The following is a 23,839-nucleotide window of genomic DNA, read 5'->3' as shown; positions in this document are numbered from 1 at the left end:
TTTTTTGTAATTTTATTAAATTATAAAAGTTTCCATTTCCGCCCCTCCTCCCACCACCCTCCCACTCCCCCACTCCCTCTCCTCCTCCTTCTCCATCCCTAAAAGCAGTCAGGGTTTCCTGTCCAGTGGGAAGTTCAAGTTCCTTCCCCCTCCCTCCAGATCCAGGAAGGTGAGTGTCCAGACGGATTGGATCCGCAAAATCCAGTATATGCAGAGAAAACAAGTATCAGTGCCACTGTCAATGGCTTTTCAGAAAGACTCCGGGCCAGCCACATTCTGAGAATCCGGCCACATTCAGAGAATCTGGTTGGATTGCGTCCTCGTTCAGTCCCAGTCCAACAGGCCTTGGTAAACTCTCATTAGATCCGTCCCCTTGTATCAGTGGGTGATCACATCCCTCGCAGTCCTTATTTCCTTTTTCATTTTCTTCGTCCTTCAGCTCCTCATTTGGACCTTTGGGGGCTCAATCCAGTGCTAGAATGTGGGTCTCCATCTGTATCACCATCCATCGTGGGATGAAGGTTCTCTCTGATCTTGCCATCTTTGCTCACGTTCTCTTTCCTTCTGCTTCTCGTTTGGACCTAGGGAGTTAAGTTCAGTGTTATGATGTGGGTCTCTGTCTCTATCTCCATCCATCGCCAGATGAAGGTTCTATGGTGATGAGCAAAATATTCATCAGTATGGTTATGGGCCTAGGCCGTTTCAGGCACCCTCTCTTCTGTCCAGAGAACAATCTGGGGATCTCTTTGGACCTGTGATCCCATTTATAATCAAGTCTCTTGTAAACCCTAAGATGACTCCCTTAGTTGAAATATATTCTTCCCTGATCTCATATCCATCCTTCCTCCCTCCCCCCATCCCAGTCCACCTAGCTTTCCCCATTCCTCCCCTACTCCCTTCTCTCTAACCCTCTCCCCTTCCAACAACCATTCCACCCCCCCATGCACCCGAGTTTACCTGGGACTCTTGTCTATTTCCAATCTCCAGGCAGAGAGCTACATGATTTTCATCAGGTTCACCTTCTTATTTAGCTTCTCTAGGATCACGAATAATAGGCTCAAAGACCTTTAATTATGGTTAGAATCCACTTATGAGTGAATACATACCATATTTCTCTTTTTGGGTCTGGCTTACCTCACTCAGTAAAGCGTTTTCTATTTCCATCCATTTGCATGCAAAATTCAAGATGTCATTGTTTTTTACCGCTGAGTAGAACTCTAATGTGTATATGTTCCACACCTTTATTAACCATTCTTCTATTGAGGGGCACCTAGGTTGTTTCCAGGATCTGGCTATTACAAATAGTGCTGCTATGAACATAGTTGAACAAATGCTTTTGTGGTATGATAGGGCATCTCTTGGGTATATTCCCAAGAGTGGAATTGCGGGGTCCTGAGGGAGGTTGACTCCCAGTTTCCTGAGAAACCGCCACACTGATTTCCACAGTGGCTGCACAAGTTTGCATTCCCACCAACAATGGATGAGTTTTCCCCTCATTCCACATCCTCTCCAGCATAAGCTATCATTGGTGCTTTAGAGTTTGGATATTCTGACAGGTGTAAGATGATATCTCAAAGTTGTTTTGATTTGCATTTCCCTGATCGCTAAGGAGGTTGAGCATAACCTTAAGTGCCTTTTGGCCATTCCGAGTTCATCTGTTGTGAATTCTCTGTTCAGTTCAGTGCCCCATTTTTTAATTGGGTTAATTAGAGTTTAATGTCTAGTTTCTTGAGTTCTTTGTATATTTTGGAGATCAGACCTTTGTCTGTTGAGGGATTGGTGAAGATCTTCTCCCAGTCGGAAGGTAGCCTTTTTGTCTTACTGACAGTGTCCTTTGCTTTACAGAAGCTTCTCAGTTTCAGGAGGTCCCATTTATTCATTGCTTCTCTTATTGTCTGAGCTCGTGGTGTTCTGCTTAGGAACTGGTCTCCTGTGCCTATATCTTGTAGACTACTTCCCACTTTCTCTTCTATCAGGTTCAAAGTGGTCGGATTAATGTTGAGGTCTTTAATCCATTTGGACCTGAGTTTTGTGCATGGTGATAGATATGGATCTATTTTCATTCTTCTACAGGTTGACATCCACTTATGCCAGCACCATTTGTTAAAGATGCTTTCCTTCTTCCATTGTATGCCTTTAGCTCCCTTGTCAAATATCAGGTGTTCATACGTTTGTGGGTTAATACCCGGGTCTTCTATTCGATTCCATAGGTCGACTTCTCTGTTGTTATGCCAATACCAAGCTGTTTTCAATACTGTTGCTCTGTAATAGAGTTTGAAGTCAGGAATGGTAATGCCTCCAGAAGTTCCTTTATTGTATAAGATTGTTTTGGCGATCCTGGGTTTTTTGTTTTTCCATATAAACTTGGTTATTGTTCTCTCAAGGTCTGTGAAGAAGTTTGATGGAATTTTGATGGGGATTGCATTGAATCTATAGATTGCTTTTGGTAGAATTGCCATTTTTACTATGTTGATTCTCCCAATCCTAGAACAGGGGAGGTCTTTCCATTTTCTGGTATCCTCCTCAATTTCTTTCTTCAAGGACTTAAAGTTCTTGTCAAATAGGTCTTTCACTTCCTTGGTTAGAGTTACTCCAAGATATTTTATGCTATTTGTGACTATCATGAAAGGTGATGTTACTCTGATTTCCCTCTCTGCTTCTTTATCCTTTGTGTATAGGAGGGCAACTGATTTTTTGGAGTTGATCTTGTATCCTGCCACATTACTAAAGGTTTTTATCAATTGTAGAAGTTCTTTGGTAGAGTTTTTGGGGTCGCTTATGTACACTATCATATCGTTTGCAAATAACGAAAGTTTAACTTCATCTTTTCCAATTCGAATCCCCTTGATCCCCTTATGTTGTCTTATTGCTATTGCTAGGACTTCAAGCACTATATTGAAGAGGTATGGAGAGAGTGGACAGCCTTGTCGTGTACCTGATTTTAGTGGAATGACTTTGGGTTTCTATCCGTTCAATTTGATGTTAGCTGTCGACTTACTATATATTGCTTTTATTATATTTAGGTATGATCCTCGTATCCCCAATCTCTCCAACATCTTTATCATAAAGGGGTGTTGAATTTTGTCAAATGCTTTTTCAGCATCCAATGAAATGATCATATGGTTTTTTTCCTTCAGTTTATTTATATGATGGATTACATTGATAGATTTGCGTATGTTGAACCAGCTCTGCATCTCTGGGATGAAGCCCACTTGATCATAATGAATAATTTTTGTAATGTATTCTTGGATTCGGTTTGCCAGTATTTTACTGAGTATTTTAGCGTCAATGTTCATGAGTGAGATTGGTCTGTAATTCTCTTTCTTGGTTGTGTCTTTGTGTGGTTTTGGTATCAGGGTAACTGTAGCTTCATAAAAGGAGTTTGGCAATGATTCTTCTGTTTCTATATTGTGACATACATTAAGGAGTATAGGTATTAGCTCTTCCTGGAAGTTATGGTAGAATTCTGCATTGAAACCATCTGGTCCTGGGCTTTTTTTGGTGGGAGGTTTTTGATAACAGCTTCTAATTCTTCGCGACTAACAGGTCTATTTAGATTGTTCAATTGCTCTTGATTTAACTTTGATAAATGGTATTTATCTAAAAACCAATCCATTTCTTTTACATTTTCCAACTTTGTGGCATATAAACTCTCATAGTAAGATCTAATGATTCTCTGACTTTCCACTGTCTGTTGTTATGTCCCCCTTTTCATTTCTGATCTTATTAATTTGAGTGTTCTCTCTCTGCTGTTTGATTAGTTTGGCTTGGGGTTTTTCAATCTTGTTGATTTTCTCCAAGAACCAACTTTTTGTTTCATTGATTTTTTGGATTGTTTTCTTTGAATCTATGTTGTTGATTTCAGCCCTCAGTTTGATTATTTCCAATCTTCTATGTAGAAAGGAGTTGCGGGCAGGCCTGCTTTTCATCCTGCCCGGCTCCCGCACAGCTAGCTTAGCCCCAGAAATAATAACACACAAGTTATATTCATTTAAACACTGCCTGGCCCATTATCTCTAGAGAGTTAGTTACTGACTAACTCTTACATCTTGATGAACCCATTTCTAATAATCTGTGTAGCACCACGAAGTTGTGGCTTACCGGAAAGGATTCAGCATGTCTGACCTGGTGGCTGGCTCCATGGCTTCTGCCTCATTGCCCTCTTCCCAGCATTCTGTTCTGTTTACTCCGCCTACCTAATTTTCTGTCCTATCAAGGGGCCAAGGCAGTCTCTTTATTGACCAATGAAAATAACACAATAGACAGATAACCCTCCTCCATCACTTCTACTCCTCCTGGGAGAGTCTGCTTCTTTTTTTTCCAGAGCTTTTAGGTGTGCTGTTAAGTCTCCAATATATGCTTTCTCCGTTTTCTTTAATTGGGCACTTAGTGCTATGAACTTTCCTCTTAGAACTGCTTTCATTGTGTCCCATATGTTTGAGTATGTTGTGTCTTTATTTTCATTAAATTCAAGGAAGACTTTAATTTCTTTCTTTATTTCTTCCTTGACCAAGGATGATTCAGTAGTTGACTGTTCAACTGCCACGCATTTGTAGGCTTTCTGGAATTCGAATTGTTATTGAATTCTAACTTTATTCCGTGGTGATCTGACAAGACACAGGTGATTACTAATATTTTTTTGTATCTGTGTAAGTTTGCTTTGTTACCGAGTATGTGGTCAATTTTCGAGAAGGTTCCATGAGCTGCAGAGAAGAAGGTATATTCTTTCCTTTTTGGGTAGAATATTCTATAGATATCTGTGAAGTCCATTTGATTCATTACCTCTAGCAATTCTCTTATTTCTCTGTTGAGTTTCTGTTTGATTGATCTGTCCTTGGTAAGAGAGGTGTGTTGAAGTCTCCTACTATTAGTGTGTGTGGTTTGATGACTGCCTTGAGTTCTAAAAGTTTTTCTTTTATATAAGTGGGTGCTTTTATATTAGGTGCATAGATATTCAGGATTGAGACTTTCTCCTGATTAACTGTTCCTGTTATGAGTATGAAATGTCCATCTCCATCTCTTCTGATTGATTTTAGTTTGAAGTCAATTTTGTTAGATATTAGAATGGCCACACCAGCTTGTTTCTTAGGTCCGTTTGTTTGGAAAACCTTTTCCCAACTCTTTACTCTGAGTAGATGTCTATCTCTATGGTTGAGGTGTGTTTCTTGTAAAAAAGGATTCTTGTAATGGATCCTTTTTTCTTATCCAGTCTCTAAGTCTGTGCCTTTTTATTGGTGAGTTGAATCCATTAATATTAAGTGATATTAATGACCAGTGGTTGTTGATACCGTTTATTATTTGTGTGTGTGTGTAGTAGAGTTTGTGTGTTTCTCTTCTTTCAGTTGTGGTTGTGAAGGGTCACTAGATGTCTGGGTTATTGTAGGCAGTGATGGCAATGTTGGATTCCTTGGGTTGCGATTTTCCTTCTATTACTTTCTGTAGGGCTGGATTTGTGGCTACGAATTGTTTAAATTTATTTTTATCCTGGAATATTTAGTTTTCTCCGTTGATAGTGAACAATAGCTTGGCTGGGTATAGTAGTCTGGGTTTGCATCCCTGGTCTCTTAGTTTCTGCAGTACCTCTATCCAAGATCTTCTGGCTTTCATGGTTTCCATAGAGAAATCTGGTGTAAGCCTGATAGGTTTACCTTTATAAGTCACTTGACCTTTTTCCTTTGCAGCTCTTAATATTCTTTCTTTAATCTGAATGTTTTGTGTTTTGATTATTATATGGCGAGGGGACTTTTTTTTTTGATCCAGTCTATTCGGCATTCTGTATGCTTCTTGAACCTTCATAGGAATATCGTTCTTTAGATTGGGAAAGTTTTCTTCTATAATTTTGTTAAATATATTTTCTGGGCCTTTGATCTGCAGTTCTTCCTGAATGTTTTGTGATGAGAATTTGTTGGATTTGCTTTTTTTTTTTAGTTAACGTTTATTTTCTCTATGGTGTCTTCATAATCTGAGATTCGTTCTTCTATCTCTTGTATTCTATTGGATTTGCTTGTTCCTGAAGTCTCTGTTTGTTTACCTTGATTTTCCATATCCAGCCGACCCTCGGTTTGTGTTTTCTTCATTGCCTCCATTTCAGTTTTCAATTCTTGAACTGATTCCATTACCTGTTTGATTGTTTTTTCTTGGTTTCTCAGGGTGTCATTTACAAATTTACTCATTTCTTCAAGATTTTTGTTATATTTGTCTTCCATTTCTTTACTCATTTCTTCCATCTTTTTGTTATATTTCTCTTCTATTTCTTTAAGTGAGTTATTCATACCCTGTTTAAGAGACTCTATTGCTTTCATAATGACACTGTTTTCCACTTCTTCCAGAATAGGGTGTTCAAGTCTTCTTTCATAAGATCGCTGGGATCTGGTGTTTTCATGTTGTTTTTCAGATTGTTGGAGGAATTCTTGCCTTGGCGCCTACCCATCTATTCCTTCAGATGCTCTCCAATGGCTCTTCCCTCAGCTGGGTCTTCTGCTACCGGATTAGTGCCCCTTGCTATCCAGGAATCACTTTTCCTGCAGTCCTACCTATCTACAGGCAGGCTATTAAAACAAAGGAACTCCCTCCATTTGCACTCACCGCCCATCCCGGCTGCGGCACCCACCCAGGCTGAGTTGGAGGATTTTAAGCCCCGAAAAAGGGAGAGAGGAAGGGTAAGGGTTCCAGGCAGAAAGCCGGGATGGGGTAGGAGGAGAGAGGGTTTAGCTGGGGGAAGCCGCCCCTTTGGAGTAGCCAGGAGGATAAGTATGGCGGGAAGATTGTGTGATCCCTTACCAGACTTGTGTGGCGGTCAGGAACACACTTACCCCTCCATTGTATCTTCTGCTCCCTTATTTCTTTTAATCTATAACTATCTGTATTCTGTCTCTTTAAAGACTTTACCCTTTTTTTTAAGGCATTAACTTTATTCTCTATATTCTTTTTCTTTTCTCTCCCAAGCCTACGTATAGTCATCCAACACTGTGACCCATTTAGAGGTCTTTTATGTCTGAATCTGTCCTATTGTGAATCTGTAACTCTTTGCTGTCCAGGAACATTTTTTAAAATGCTAAGCACTTCTTAAAAACTTTAGCTTGTGCCACATAGGGGTAATACGGTACTGCCTGTTTCCTGCCCAGTCTAAACCTCAATGGTACTGTTATTATGTTAATTACGATAGTTCCTGCCTGAGATCAGCACAGTTCAGCATGGCAGAGCAGAGCTGGAGCTGCTCCTGCCTCAGCCATTTGGTGCCCCTGAGCCGCGCATAGTTCCAGGCACACAGCAGTCCACATTGCCATCAAGCAAGCAAGCATTTTACTCCAAATGCTCCATTCAAAAGCTCTGTCTCCCACAGGAGTCAAACAGAGATCCTGATGGCTGCACAGCCCAGAAACTGGTATTATAAAACCGCCACTTTCTAGTAGACCTAATCGCTACTCAGGCAGGAAGAGCTGAGTCACAGGCATGGTCTCAGCTACTTTATTCCTGACCCCGAGTGGGCACACAGATGTCCAGGCCCAGAAATGCTCCATAGCTGGAGACTGCACAAGTGGCAGGGCCCAGGAAGCCGCATTTTAAAATGGTGCAGCTTTTTTTCTGCCGCTATTGCTGAAACAGGAAATCTCTCTACAGCACATCCTAGCAAACAGCAAAAAGCTGTGTTAAACTCTGTTTTTGTTTTTTTGGGTTTTTTTTTGTATTTAAAATTAAGCTCTCTCAGGTTTTTAAGTGGATTTAGTCCATCACATTGGGCACCACTCTGTTGTATGGAGTGGTGTGGCAGACTGTGTTTCCGCCACCCGGCTAGGTTTACCCGAAACAATTACATGGAAACTGTATTCTTTCAAACACTGTTTAACCCATTAGTTTCAGCCTTTTATTTGCTAACTCTCACATCTTGATTAACCTATTTCTATTAATGTGTGTAGCACTATGAGGTGGTGGCTTACCAGGAAGGATATTACCTGCGTCCATTTTGGAGAGACAAGAGCTATGGTGTCTGCTTGCCTCTGCTTTCTTTCTCCCACAATTCTGTTCTGTCTACTCCACCCACCTATGTTCTGACCTATCAGGCCAAGAAGTTTCTTTATTGATTAACCAATGAAAGCAACAGAGAGATCAGATAGATAGAAGACTCTCCTACATCAGACCTAGAAAGTAGGGCCATCCAGTTGTGAACCCAGACACTCGTCTTTCCAGATGTATGCAGGGTCAAGGCTCTGTAAATCACAGATGTGGTAGGGGATGGTTCAGGTCATGGGGAGACTGAAGGTCTCTGGGGTTTTTGTAGGTGAGAGTTGGGTGCAGAATGTGCTTCTGCATGCTAGGGCAAAGAGAGGAGAGCCCTATAGCCAGGAACTCAGAAACTCACTTTTCAATGTGCAGTCAAGGCCAAGGCTCTGGTGGTTGCAGATACCAATGGGGGGAGGTGTTGTGGGGAGGCTGCTAGCAGGTCTCTGGGGCTTCAGTGTGTGGAAAAGAGGTATGGGATGTGCTTTGGGGGCTAGAGCTTAATGAGCAGGACCCTCCAGCCAGGAACCCAGTCACTAATCTCTCCAGGTGAACTCAGGGCCCAGAATTTCAGTACAAACTATAAGCGGTATTATGCTAATATATCTAAAACCTTTACATCTTTTTGGAAACTTAAAAAGATACATGGAAGCTTCAAGGAGTCATGACTTGGATACACCAGTCACAGGTCAAACAAATTCCAGATATGTAATCCTGTCAATCACCAGCTTAAGTTTCCCCAAACCTACTGTCTATTCTGAAAAGTGGACTCACTCGCCGTCTGTCTTCATCTTTCTCTGTACCCCTTGTCTTCAGACATGACATGGAAGTTTCAAGGGTACAGCACAGAAAATATTTTCCACTTAATGATGTAGGTGGTCTTTCTGTCTATGTTATTTTCATTGGTTAATAAAGAGACTGCCTTGGCCCTTTGATAGGACAGAAAATTAGGTAGGCAGAGTAAACAGAACAGAATGCTGGGAAGAGGGTATGAGGCAGACACCATGGAGCCAGCTACCAGGTCAGACATGCTGAATATTTTCCAGTAAGCCACCACCTCGTGGTGCTACACAGATTATTAGAAATGGGTTCATCAAGATGTAAGAGTTAGTCAGTAACTAACTCTCTAGAGATAATGGGCCAGGCAGTGTTTAAATGAATACAACTTGTGTGTTATTATTTCTGGGGCTAAGCTAGCCTTGTGGGAGCCGAGAAGGATGAAAAGCAGGCCTGCCCACAACTCCTCATGTTACGAATGGCACCCACGTGGATATCTGAATTCACAGAAAGCTTGAGAAAGCTTGGGAAAGAATAGAGTAAAGCATGTTTTGTTGGTAGCAGCAATTTCTCAGGTCTGCTCTGCTTGGTAGAGGCAAGCAAATGCTCTCATCTAAGAGAGGCTTTCTGATTCAGCTTTAGCTGCAAAACTTTGCAGATCCTTTAAGAGGTCCTGCCACGAAACTTAAATGGTGTTGATGAAAAGCTGAATGCATGCTTTTCGGGTTGTCAGCCATAGCAGGAAAAAAGCTGTGCCATTTTAAAATGCTGGTTTTCTGGGCTGTCCTGCCAGGGCAATCTCTGATTCTTTCAGGCAGGCAGTCAGACTGAGTGTGGTCTGTGAGCAGAATGCTACAGCTTGCTTTCTGGCAGGAACCTTGAAACACTGTAGAGTTGTGATGATAAAAATGGCTCTGGTGGTACTTCTGCCATGAGGATGGAAAGCTAAAGAATGGGCTGGATCTAGCCTTCAAAGCCACGGCTCTCCATATTGCTTAGTAAATTAAAGGCTCATGTGGTCAGAAAAAGAGAGATATATGGTAAAGTGAGATTCAAAGATGAAGAAAACCTCTAAATGTTTTACAGTGTGTTAAAAATATATGCAGGCTAAAAGTTAAAGTTTTTAAAGTAAAAAAAAGGAAGAGAGAGAGTAGTTGGGTGTGGCGGTTCACACCATTAATCCCAATGCCTGGGAGGCAGAGGTAAATTGACCTCTGTGACTTCAAAGAGTAGAGGTAGACTGACCTCTGTGACTTCAAGGTGTGGTAGCACACCTTTAATCCCAATGCCTGGGAGGCAGAGACAGAAGCATCTCTGAGTTCAAGGTGTGGTAGCACACGCCTTTAATCCCAGTACTGGGGAGGCAGAGACAGACAGATCTCTGTGAGTTCAAGGACAGCCTAATCTACAAAGTTATTCCAGGACAAAGATATACAGAGAACCTGTGCTAAAAGTAAAAGTAAAAATAAAAGAAATAGAGGTTAAAAATAAAGCTGCATAAAGATGGAAAATACACAGAGAATCTTGATACTGTATGCTATTATGCTTTCTTTGAATTGTTTGAATGCTGAGGAAGGAGCAACAGCTGCTAAAAGATATTTGTTTATAAATGCTGCTGAACTAATCCAAGATAGATATGCTGAAAATACCTTGACTTCTGAATTTGGATCTAAGGATATGATACTTTGGAAAGGAGATTCTTCTTTTGTTTTCACAGAGGATGAGACCCTGTGGATTGCTTCTATCCCAATATGGTATGATAGACCACGCCCTCCTGAAAGGTTTCTGTGAACACCCTCAAAAAATTACTTCACTCAACTGCCTACTGAGATGAACCTGGCAGACAGGTTATACCATGAAAGACCTGATTAACAGCGCCCCTATACAGCAGGAAGAAGTTTGGAGAGAAATAACTACGTCCATATTCCCAAATATTGTTTATAAATGTTCTTTTACATTTAAAGGGGGATAGGACATAGATATGAATAATTTGCATTGGCATGGATTTTAAGGTCAATTTTATTATATGCATTTCTGATCTTGATTAAGGTATTATGATTGTGTAATTCACTTAAAAATGTAATGTATAATTAGGAAATATAGGTTGTTAATGGATAATCATTTATAATAGTCAAGATTGTAGTAATGTTAGTTTGATTTTCTAGATGTGTATAGATATATTTCAGATAGGCATTCTTCATATCTTTGAAATACTACAGAACATGGCATTTAATGTTTTAATAGCTTAGGACTTTTCATGACAATGAGACACGTCTGCTCCTGGCAGCACCAATCTACTTCAAGAGGAAGATGGGCATCAAAGAGGCTCCTTATGGAGTTGGTTAGCCATTTTGGGCAAGAAACTGCTCTTGCCTGGACTGTTGCATAGACTGGACACAGAGAACCCGCAGAGAGAGGACTGCTGAACTTGTCTAAAGGTGAGATGATCTTTCAGGGTTCCTGATTCATGAAAGAGTCTGCAAGACATTCTGCAGGACACAGCAGATAGTGACTGAACTGCCTTTGAAATTTCCTGCTTCATGGAAATGTCTCTGGATACTATGGGCCTGTAGGGTGAAGATGGCTGCCCCAATGGTACAGAGGAACTTTGGGTGACTCTCCAGGCAGCAAGATGTCTCTGTCATTTCTAGAGTTTTGGAAGTTGCTTACTTCTTGTTTACTTAAGTAATATTATATCCTTCTGGAGTCTTTGTTGGAGTTGAAGAACGGTTAGTTATAGTTTTCCATTATTATGATAAAGATAAAATAAATATAAATATTGTAACTGCATTTCTTGCTTGATAACTGTTTTTTTATATGTAATTTTACTATGTTAAAGTGAAAGCCTTTCTTATTTGTTTAATAAGAAAAAGGGGAAATGATGTAGTTGGGCTTTCTGTCTAAGTGTTATTTTCATTGGTTAATAAAGAGACTGCCTTGGCCCTTTGATAGGACAGAAAATTAGGTAGGCAGAGTAAACAGAACAGAATGCTGGGAAGAGGGTATGAGGCAGACGCCATGGAGCCAGCCACCAGGTCAGACATGCTGAATCCTTTCCGGTAAGCCACAACTTCGTGGTGCTACACAGATTATTAGAAATGGGTTCATCAAGATGTAAGAGTTAGTCAGTAACTAACTCTCTAGAGATAATGGGCCAGGCAGTGTTTAAATGAATACAACTTGTGTGTTATTATTTCTGGGGCTAAGCTAGCCATGTGGGAGCTGGGCAGGATGAAAAGCAGGCCTTCCCACAGCTCCTCACTACAACTTAACTCCTTAACTTTATTGCTTTAATTTCTGTCTGTTCCATCAGATTTTTAATCACTTAATGACTTCAAACTGCTCCAAATAGAAAGCAGACAGCCCTAGACTTGCTGAAAACCAAAGTAAACTAGATGCTTCTGAAGGAATTTCAAACTGTCCTGAGACTGTGGCTTGAGCCAGACTCAGTAAATTACAATGTTGTGCATGTATATATCAGAGTTTCATAATGAAGCCAATAATTTTATAAGCCCACTAAACATTTTTGCCAAAAAGAATTAAAAGTGAAATTCAACTATAATATTCTGAGTAGAAATGCAAGCTTATAGAAGTCTTACACTATAGGCTATTTGAATGAGGTTTGAAAGTCTCTATAAATACAATTTATTTATTCCCTTTGCCCAAATGTCACAGAGTAAAAAATACAGTTTATTGTAGTTTTTTACATTTCCAGTCTAAAACCGGCTGTTGGAATAACACCTGATCTAATAATTCCTTTAAACAAAACCTTAGATGGTGATAAAGATTTGAATAGTCCTAGAGAATTAACAACAGAAGCAGAAGAGGAACTGACAATGGTTGAGGAAAAATTACAGCAAGCACATGTGAAAATGGTGAATCCAAATCTTAGTTGTATTCTAGTCATATTGCCTTCCAGAATTTCTCCTACAGGTATTTTAATGCAGAGGGAAGATATTATTTTAGAATGGATGTATTTACTGCACAAGCCAAGTAAAAAATTAAAAACTTATGTAGAAAAGGTCTCTGAATTAATTATAAAAAGTAAACTGAGACTTCATCAACTAGCAGATATAGACCCAGCAGAAATTATAGTGCCTTTCACTACTGATGAAATAAAAAAGTCATGTCAAGACAATGAACCATGGCAAAGGACTTGTGTTAACTTTTGGGGAGAAACTAATAGCAACTATCCCAAAAGCAGTAGACTTAACATTATAAAGATAACTTATTGGATTGTTCCTCAAACTGTACATGATGTTGCAATAACTGGAGCCTGTACATTTTGTACTGATGCTAATAAATCAGGCAAGGCGGGTTACAAATCAGAATAATTGACTAATGTGGAACAAAGCCCTTATAATTCTCTCTAGAAGGCAGAATTATATGCCATTCTCATGGTGCTAAGGGATTTAAAAGAACTTCTTAATATAGTTATGGATTCACAATATGCAGAAAGAGTTATCTTGCATATAAAAACCACTGAATCTATACCAGATGATGCAGAGTTGACTTCATTGTATATCCAGGTACAAGACATAATCAGGAATAGGCTTTGTTCTATGTACATAACACACATCCGATCCCATATAGGTCTGTCAGGTCCTCTAGCACAAGGTAATGCAGAAATAGATCAATTATTGATTGGAAGTGTGTTGCAGGCCTCAGAATTTCATTAAAAAAAATCACGTCAATAGCAAAGGTTTAAAGAAAGAGTTTTCTATTACATGGCAACAAGCTAAGGAGATTATAAAGGGATGCCCTACTTGCTCTTTATATAACCAAGCATGCTACCTGCAGGGACTAACCCCAAGGGTGCACAAAGGAATGAAATCTGACAGATAGATGTATTCACTTTGCAGAATTTGGAATATTAAAATATGTAAATCACACCATCGACACTTATTCAGGCTTTCAATGGGCAAATGCTTTAACTCAGAAAAAGCTGATTTATTAGAAATTATGGTCATCATGCGTATACCTGCACAATTAAAAACAGATAATGGTCCAGTTTATGTTTGTAGTAAAATGAAAGGTTTTTTGCTTATTATAATATTAAGCATGTTAGAGGTATACCATACAATACTACAGGTCAAGCAGTCATAGAAAGATCAAATCAAACTATAAAGGATATGTTAAATAAACAGAAAGGGGTGGAAAATGCCCCCAGAAATAGATTAGATAATGCCTTATTAACCTTGATTTTTTTTTCTTTTCTTTCCTTTATTTATTTATTTATTTATTTATTTATTTATTAAAAATTTCCACCTCCTCCCCTTCTTCCCCCTCCTCACCTCCCCCTCCCTCTCTAGTACTAAGACCAGTCAGGTTTCCATGACCCGTGGGAAGTCCAAGGTCTTCCCCCCTCCATCCATGTCTATAAAGGTAAGCATCTAAACAAACCAGGCTTCCACAAAGTCAGTCCATGCAGTAGAATCGAAACCCAGTGCCATTGTCCTGGGCTTCTCAGTCAGCCTTCATTGCCAGCCACATTCAGAGTGTCCAGTTTGATCACATGCTCCATCACTCCCAGTCCAGCTGGCCTAGGTGAGCTCACATTAGATCCATCCCAGTGTCTCAGTGGATGGACGCACCCCTCGTGGTCCTGACTTCCTTGCTCATGTTTTCCCTCCATCTGCTGTCATTTGGACCTTGGGAGCTAAGTCCAGTGCTCCAATGTGGGTCTCTGTCTCTAGCTCCATCCATCGCCAGATGAAGGTTCTATGGTGATATGCAAGATATTCGTCAGTGTAGCTATGGGAGAAGGCCAGATCAGACACCCTCTCCTCTACTGCCCAAGGAACAAGCTGGGGACATCTCCTTGGACACCTGGGAACCCATATAGAGTCAAGTTTCTTGCCACCCCTAAAATGGCTCCCTTAACTAAGATATCTACTTCCCTGCTCACATATCCACCCTTTCCCCATTTCAACCATCCCATTCCCCCAAGCTCTCCCCAATCCTCCCCTTCTCCCCTCTCTCCACTCATCTCCTCTTACATTCACTCCCCCACCCCACCCCCGTGCACCCAAGTTTTGCCTGGCAATCTTGTCTACTTCCAATATCCAGGAGAATAACTATATGATTTTCTTTAGGTTCACCTTCTTATTTAGCTTCTCTAGGATCACAAATTATAGGCTCGAAGTCCTTTAATTATGGCTAGAAACCACTTATGAGTGAGTTGAATTTTCTTAACGCTAATGAGAATGGTATGTGGGCAGCAAACAGCAAAAACCTATGTTAAACTCTGGTTTTTTTCTAGAATTCCTTTTCAAGCCCTCTCAGGTTTTACATGGAGTTAGTCAACCATGTTGGGTGTCACTCTATTGTAACAGCACAGGACCCCTTTCTCCAGTCCAAGTTGGCTAGCTTAATCCCCTAAATAACCACACAAAAATTGTATTCATTTAAACACTGCCTGGCTCATTATCTCTAGCCTCTTATTGAATAGCTCTCACATATTAGTTTAACCCATCTCCATTAACATGTATTGCTGCTTTACTGTGGCTTACCAACCAGCATGAGTCTAACCAGCATCCGTCTCAGGCAGGAAATCCTTGGTGTCTGCCACATTGTCCTTCTTCCCAGAAATCTGTTCTGTCTTCCCTGCCTACCTAAAATCTTCCCTATCAACTAGGTCAAGGCAGTTTCTTTAATAACCAATGAAAGGAACACAAATACAGAAGGACCTCCTGCACCACTAAGATATTACAAGGATTGTTTTAAAGCTGGAATCACATGAAGCAAATTGGAATTAGCTGACAATGTATAACAGAACAGTAATAAATGAAGCAAAACTGCTATTTCATGACTCAAGACACCAAGATTTTAAGCTGCAGAGATGATTCAGAGGTCAAGAGCATTGCCCTACCCTTGTATAGGATCTGATTTCAGTTGCTAGGACCCAAAGCAGGTGTCTTACAGCATCATGTAACTGCAATACCATGAGAATCAATACACTCTTCTGGCCTCTGAAGGCACTACACACAGGAATGTGTAAACACACACACAATAAAATTAGCACTACTCCACTCCTAATACCATTATTACTAATGCTATTACTAATTACTAAAGAGTGACACAATTCAATCATAGGATTTATTTTTTGACCACACCCAGTCATTCACAGTACAAATACATGATTTAAAAGTTTTAAGAATTTATTGCCATGGGAACAGTTCTGGTGGGAAACCAATCATTTTCTCCTGGAATACTTTATCAAAGGCTTCAGCTTGGGCTACAGTAAAGTGATTCTTCCAGTCTCCAGTCGCGCCTGAAAAATATGAAGCAGACACAAAGATGGGTTAATGATGATCTTAACACTATCACTCCTTAGCTTAAAATGCTTAACATATTTCTCAATCCTCCTTTCACATACTTGAAAAGGAACAAACAGTATATAAAGTGAAACTATCAGTGACTCCCTAGATAACCCTTCTTATGCCTTGCAATAATATGCAAACAGACTTCTACCCCTGTGGAATTGTTGACACACCTTATTCTTTCCCAACCTGTCAACTACAAAATCTAACAGCATCAACACTAACTCAAACTCTAGATGGCCAGATTATTTCTGCTCCCCACTATACCTGATTGCACCACACTGTTCATCCAAACAGAATTTCTTATCTTAGTTATCCAAGCTGACTTCAATTGCTCTTTCTTCATTTTAGTGTTTACTTATAGAAGTTCTGAAAAGCATGCAAGCAACTTTTAAAACATATTTTAAAATTAATTTTAATTATGTGTATAGGTGCACATGAAAGCATGTGCCATCAGAAGTTAGAGGCAACGTACCTCTTGGAGCTAGAGATACACACAGTTGTGAACTACATGGCAATAAAGATGCAGGAGACCCAGAAACAGTCAGCAACGAATGTCCCAGGACTCCTGTTTTCAATCAGTATGGTGTTTGGTAATGTATGAACATCTACATTATTTCATCCTCTGTTCTTTTTACAATACTTTGGTTTTGTCTCTAGTTGTATTGTTAAATTGTCCAACTGTTCACACTGCATAGTGTGTACCTTCACACTGGAGTGCTCATGTCTTCCGTATAATAATGTCTTGTTCTTTTGCTTTCTTAGTAATGCCACTGTAATCATCTCTTCCTTTCTTCCAAGCAGAACTCTGACTCCCTTATCCTTGCTGTATTTTATTTTATAGTTGTGATGCTTTGACATGCTCTACTCATTTCTATTTTGTATGTATGCACAAAATCTAATATATTTGAAATGCAAAATGTAAAATGATTCTTAAATTGTAAAAGATTTCATTTAATAACAACGCATATCAGGCAAAGGGAACATGCTCAACATGGGTTTGTTGAAAGCATTCCTGAATGAGTGAAGAAGGTATTGGCATTGTTCCATTTTGCTGATGCAGAAAAATGAGTCCCTGAGATTTTACCCAGCATGATATTGATGAAATCAGATGAAGCAAAAAAGATTGGCAATAAAGGTCATCCTTTTCCTTATCATATTACTTTCTTTATTAAAGATTTGTTTGTTAATTATGTATATATCATTCTGCCTGCATGTATCTGTGCAGGTCAGAAGAGGTCACCAGATCTTAGTACCCATGGTTGTGAGCCACCATGTGGTTGCTAGGAATTGAACTCAGGACCTCTGGAAGAACAGTCACTGTTCTTAACCTCTGAGTCATATCTCCAGATCATCACATTACTTTTGGGAAGAATCATGGAAGTTAATTTTAAGCCTCTAGTAGTATTAATTAAAGAAAATATGAAGAATTCATAATTAAATGCTAATTATTGATATACCATATTCAAATAATATACCATTATTTGATATGAATATAAGACTGCCAACTGTTATGGTGGGATCTCATAAGTATCCTTTTCTACTCTTCAGCTTCATTGTTATCATCGCTTTTAGAACAAGTTATTTTATTGTTTCCCTCAGTACGCCTGGCTTTTAATAAACCAGAAAAGATGCGGACATACCAGAACTGCAGGAAATTCAATATGAATGAGTCAAGTTAAGAGAAGTATGTCTATTACCTGTTTGATTGTTTTTTTATCCAGGCACACCTTCCTCTCTTCCCCCCCTTCCCTCTGGGGCCACAAGATCTCCCCAGAGAAGCTCCCTTGTGCGCTGTGCTGGGGCTGTGAGTGCAACTCGGCAGGAGGGAGGGCCTGTGTTTCAATAGACTACCTGCCGAAAGGTAGACCTTCTGTCAGTGAAGTCCCTGCCCAACAAGGGAACCTGACCTGGTACCAGAGGTTCCAATAGAGAGCATTTGAAGGAAGAGATGGACAGACGCCAAGGCAAGAACTCCTCTAACAATCTAAAAAACAACATGAAAACACCAGATACCAATGACCCTACAATAGAAGGTCTTGAACCTCTTAATTCAGAAGAAGCGGACAAAAATGCCATTATGAAAGCAATAGAGTCCCTTAAACAGGATATGAATAACTCCCTTAAAGAACTGGATGAGAAGTACAACAAAAAGATTGAAGAAATGAGTAAAGAAATGGATGAGAAATATAACAAAAAGTTCGAAGAAATGAGCAAATCAATGAATGATACACTGGGAAACCAAGAAAAAACAATCAAGCAGGTAATGGAAACAGTTCAAGATTTGAAAACTGAAATGGAGTCAATGAAGAAATCACAAACCGAGGGCCGGCTGGCTATGGAAAATCTGGGTAAACGAACAGAGACTTCAGAAACAAGCTTAACCAATAGAATACAAGAGATAGAAGAAAGAATCTCAGACTCTGAGGACACCATAGAGAAATTAAACACTCTGTCCAAAGAAAACAGCAAATCCAACAAATTCTCATCACAAAACATTCAGGAACTGTGGGACACAATAAAAAAACCAAATCTAAGAATAATAGGAGTAGAAGAAGGAGAAGAATTGCATTTCAAAGGTCCAGAAAATATACTCAACAAAATTATAGAAGAAAACTTTCCCATCCTAAAGAACGATATTCCTATGAAGGTTCAAGAAGCATACAGAACACCGAATAGACTGGATCAGAAAAAAACATCCCCTCGTCATATAATAATCAAAACACAAAGCATTCAGACTAAAGAAAGGATATTGAAAGCTGCAAAGGAAAAAGGTCAAGTAACTTATAAAGGTAAACCTATCAGACTTACACCAGACTTCTCTATGGAAACCATGAAAGCCAGAAGGTCCTGGATAGAGGTACTGCAGAAACTAAGAGACAATGGATGCAAACCCAGACTACTTTACCCAGCCAAGCTATTGTTCACTATCAACGGAGAAAACAAAATATTCCAGGATAAAAACAAATTTAAACAATACGTAGCTACTAATCCAGCCTTACAGAGAATACTATAAGGAAAATCACAACCCAAGGAATCCAACATTCCCAACACTGCCTACATTAACTCAGACATCTAGCGACCCTCCACAAGCACAACTCAAAGAAGGAAAACACATACACGCTACTACCCAAAAAAATGACCGGAGTCATCGATCACTGGTCATTAATATCACTTAATATCAATGGTCTCAACTCGCTTATAAAGAGGCACAGACTTAGAGATTGGATACGAAAACAGGATCCAACATTCTGCTGTCCACAAGAAACACACCTCAACAACAAAGACAGACACCTACTCAGAGTAAAGGGTTGGGAAAAAGTTTTCCAAGCAAATGGACCTAAGAAACAAGCGGGTGTGGCCATTCTAATATCTAACAAAATCAACTTCAAACTAAAATCAATCAGAAGAGATGGAGATGGACATTTCATACTCATAACAGGAACAATTCATCAGGAAGAAGTCTCAATCTTGAATATCTATGCCCCTAATATAAAGGCACCCACATATGTAAAAGAAACTCTTCTAGAACTCAAGGCAGTCATCAAACCACACACACTAATAGTAGGAGACTTCAACACTCCTCTCTCACCAATGGACAGGTCAATCAGACAGAAACCTAACAGAGAAATAAGAGATTTACTGGAGGTACTGAATCAAATGGACTTAACAGACATCTATAGAACACTCCACCCAAATAGGAAAGAGTATACCTTCTTCTCTGCAGCTCATGGAACCTTCTCGAAAATTGACCACATACTTGGTAACAAAGCAAACTTCCACAGATACAAAAAAATATTAGTGACCACCTGTGTCTTGTCAGATCACCATGGATTAAAATTAGAATTCAACAACAATGGTACCCCCATGAAGCCAACAAACTCATGGAAGTTGAACAGTCAACTACTAAATCACCCCTGGGTCAAGGAAGAAATAAAGAAAGAAATTAAAGTCTTCCTTGAATATAATGAAAACAAAGACACAACGTATTCAAACCTATGGGACACAATGAAAGCAGTGCTAAGAGGAAAGTTCATAGCACTAAGTGCCCACCTAAAGAAAACAGAGAAAGCACACATTGGAGACTTAACAACACACTTGAAAGCTCTAGAAAAAAAAGAAGCTGATTTACCCAGGAGGAGTAGAAGACTGGAAATAATCAAACTGAGGGCTGAAATCAACAAAATAGAAACACAGAAAACAATTCAAAGAATCAATGAAGCAAAAAGCTGGTTCTTGGAGAAAATTAACAAGATTGACAAACCCCTATCCAAACTAATCAAACGGCAGAGAGAGAACTTGCAAATTAATAGGATCAGAAATGAAAAGGGGGACATAACCACAGACACAGAGGAAATACAGAGAATCATTAGATCTTACTACGAAAGTTTATATGCTACAAAGTTGGAAAATGTAAAAGAAATGGACATTTTTTTAGATAAGTACCATATACCAAAGTTGAACCAAGACCAGGTGAACAATCTAAATAGACCTGTTAGTCGTGAAGAACTAGAAGCTGTTATCAAAAATCTCCCTACCAAAAAAAGTCCAGGACCAGATGGTTTCAATGCAGAATTCTACCAGAACTTCCAGGAAGAGCTAATACCTATACTCCTTAATGTATTCCACAATATAGAAAAAGAAAAGTCACTGCCAAACTCCTTTTATGAAGCTACAGTCACCCTAATACCAAAACCACACAAAGACACAACCAAGAAAGAGAATTACAGGCCAATCTCACTCATGAACATCGATGCGAAAATTCTCAATAAAATACTGGCAGACCGAATCCAAGAATACATTAGAAAAATCATCCATTATGATCAAGTAGGCTTCATCCCAGAGATGCAGGGCTGGTTCAACATACGCAAATCTATCAATGTAATCCATCATATAAATAAACTGAAAGAAAAAAATCATATGATCATTTCATTGGATGCTGAAAAAGCGTTTGACAAAATTCAACACCCTTTTATGATAAAGGTGTTGGAGAGACTGGGGATACAAGGATCATACCTAAATATAATAAAAGCAATATACAGCAAGCCGACAGCTAATATCAAATTGAATGGAGAGAAACTCAAAGCCTTTCCACTAAAATCAGGAACACGACAAGGCTGTCCACTCTCTCCATACCTCTTCAATATAGTGCTTGAAGTTCTAGCAATAGCAATAAGACAACATAAGGGGATCAAGGGGATTCGAATTGGAAAGGATGAAGTGAAACTTTCGTTATTTGCAGACAATATGATAGTGTACATAAGCGACCCCAAAAACTCTACCAAAGAACTCCTACAGCTGATAAACACCTTTAGTAACGTGGCAGGATACAAGATCAACTCCAAAAAATCAGTGGCACTCCTATACACAAAGGATAAAGAAACGGAGAGGGAAATCAGAGAAACATCACCTTTCACGATAGCCACAAACACCATAAAATATCTTGGGGTTACTCTAACCAAGGATGTGAAAGACCTATTTGACAAGAACTTTAAGCCTTTGAAAAGAGAAATTGAGGAGGATACCAGAAAATGGAAAGACCTCCCCTGCTCCTGGATTGGGAGAATCAACATAGTAAAAATGGCAATTCTACCAAAAGCAATCTACAGATTCAATGCAATCCCCATCAAAATCCCATCAAACTTCTTCACAGACCTTGAGAGAACAATAATCAAGTTTATATGGAAAAACAAAAAACCCAGGATAGCCAAAACAATCTTATACAATAAAGGAACTTCTGGAGGCATTACTATCCCTGACTTCAAACTCTATTACAGAGCTACAGTATTGAAAACAGCTTGGTATTGGCATAAGAACAGAGAAGTCGACCTATGGAATCGAATAGAAGACCCAGATACTAACCCTCAAACCTACGAACACCTAATTTTTGACAAGGGAGCTAAAGGTATACAATGGAAGAAGGAAAGTGTCTTTAACAAATGGTGCTGGCATAACTGGATGTCAACCTGTAGAAGAATGAAAATAGATCCATATCTATCACCATGCACAAAACTCAAGTCCAAATGGATTAAAGACATCAACATTAATCTGTCCACTTTGAACCTGATAGAAGAGAAAGTGGGAAGTAGTCTACAAGATATAGGCACAGGAGGCCACTTCCTAAGTAGGACCCCAGCAGCACAGACAATAAGAGAAACAATGAATAAATGGGACCTGCTGAAACTGAGAAGCTTCTGTAAAGCAAAGGACACTGTCAGTAAGACAAAAAGGCTGCCTTCTGACTGGGAGAAGATCTTCACCAACCCCTCATCAGACAAAGGTCTGATCTCCAGAATATACAAAGAACTCAAGAAACTAGACACTAAAACTCTAATTAACCCAATTAAAAAATGGGGTTCTGATCTGAACAGAGAATTCACAACAGATGAACTTCGAATGGCCAGAAGACACTTAAGGTCATGCTCAACCTCCTTAGCGATCAGGGAAATGCAAATCAAAACCACTTTGAGATACCATCTTACACCTGTCAGAATAGCTAAAGTTAAAAACACCAATGATAGCCTATGCTGGAGGGGATGTGGAATGAGGGGAACACTCATCCATTGTTGGTGGGAATGCAAACTTGTGCAGCCACTTTGGAAATCAGTGTGGCGGTTTCTCAGGAAACTGGGAGTCAACCTCCCTCAGGACCCAGCAATTCCTCTCTTGGGAATATACCCTAGAGATGCCCAAACATACTACAAAAGCGTTTGTTCAACTATGTTCATAGCAGCACTATTTGTAATAGCCAGAACCTGGAAACAGCCTAGGTGCCCCTCAATAGAAGAATGGTTAAAAAAGGTGTGGAACATATACACATTAGAGTTTTACTCAGCGGTAAAAAATAATGACATCTTGAATTTTGCATGCAAATGGATGGACATAGAAAACGCTTTACTGTGTGAGGTAAGCCAGACCCAAAAAGAGGAACACGGTATGTATTCACTCATAAGTGGATTCTAACCATAATTAAAGGTCTTTGAGCCTATTATTCGTGATCCTAGAGAAGCTAAATAAGAAGACGAACCTGATGAAGATTATTTACCTATCCGCCAGGAGGTAGGAAATAGTCAAGAGTCCCAGGTAACCTTGGGTGTATGGGGGGGGGTGGGAGGGTTGTTGGAAGGGGAGAGGGTTAGAGAGAAGGGAGTAGGGGAGGAATGGAGAAAGCTCGGTTGACCGGGATGGGGGGAAGGGAGGAAGGATGAATATGGGATCAGGGAAGAATATATTTCAACTAAGGGAGTCATATTAGAGTTTACAGGAAACTTGATTATATATGGGATCCCAGGTCCAAGGAGAGATCCCCAGATTGTTCTCTGGACAGAGGAGGGGGTGCCTGAACCGGCCTTGGCCCGTGACCATACTGATGAATATTTTGCTTATCACCATAGATCCCTCATCTGGCGTTGGATGACGATACAGATGGAGGCCCGCGTTGGAGCACCGAACTGAGCCCCCCAAGATCCAAACGAGGAGCAAAAGGAGGAAGAAAATGACGAAGGACTGCGAGGGATACTATCACCCACTGATACAAGGGGTCGGATCTAATGAGAGTTTGCCAAGGCCAGATGGACCGTGACTGAACGAGCATGTGATCCAACCAGATTCTCTGAATGTGGCTGGATTTTCTGAATGTGGCTGGCCTGCAGTCTTTCCGAGAAGCCATTGACAATGACACTGGGACTGGTTTCCTCTGCATATACTGGATTTTTGGGATCCAGTCTGTTTGGATGCTCACC

At 39.8% G+C, this 23,839-nt stretch overlaps 1 protein-coding gene across 2 annotated transcripts in view; it reads right to left on the bottom strand.

Annotated features, from left to right (window-relative positions):
- Positions 1 to 15,917: 15,917 nt before the first annotated feature.
- The window catches only part of LOC125396007 (sulfotransferase 2A1-like), a 48,488-nt gene continuing 40,566 nt past the window's right edge, over positions 15,918 to 23,839 (bottom strand). For both annotated transcript variants that reach the window (XM_087908874.1, XM_087908875.1), the window contains one exon: positions 15,918 to 16,048. In XM_087908874.1, the coding sequence (XP_087765000.1) occupies positions 15,936 to 16,048 (113 nt within the window). In that variant the 3' untranslated portion in view covers positions 15,918 to 15,935. The remainder of the gene's footprint in view (positions 16,049 to 23,839) is intronic.

The sequence above is a fragment of the Myodes glareolus genome, chromosome 1 (genome assembly GCF_982192425.1).
Source record: "Myodes glareolus chromosome 1, mMyoGla1.1, whole genome shotgun sequence".
NCBI lineage: Eukaryota > Metazoa > Chordata > Mammalia > Rodentia > Cricetidae > Myodes > Myodes glareolus.
The sequence above is the reverse complement of the archived record's forward strand: the minus strand, read 5'-3'. Positions and strand labels throughout refer to the sequence as shown.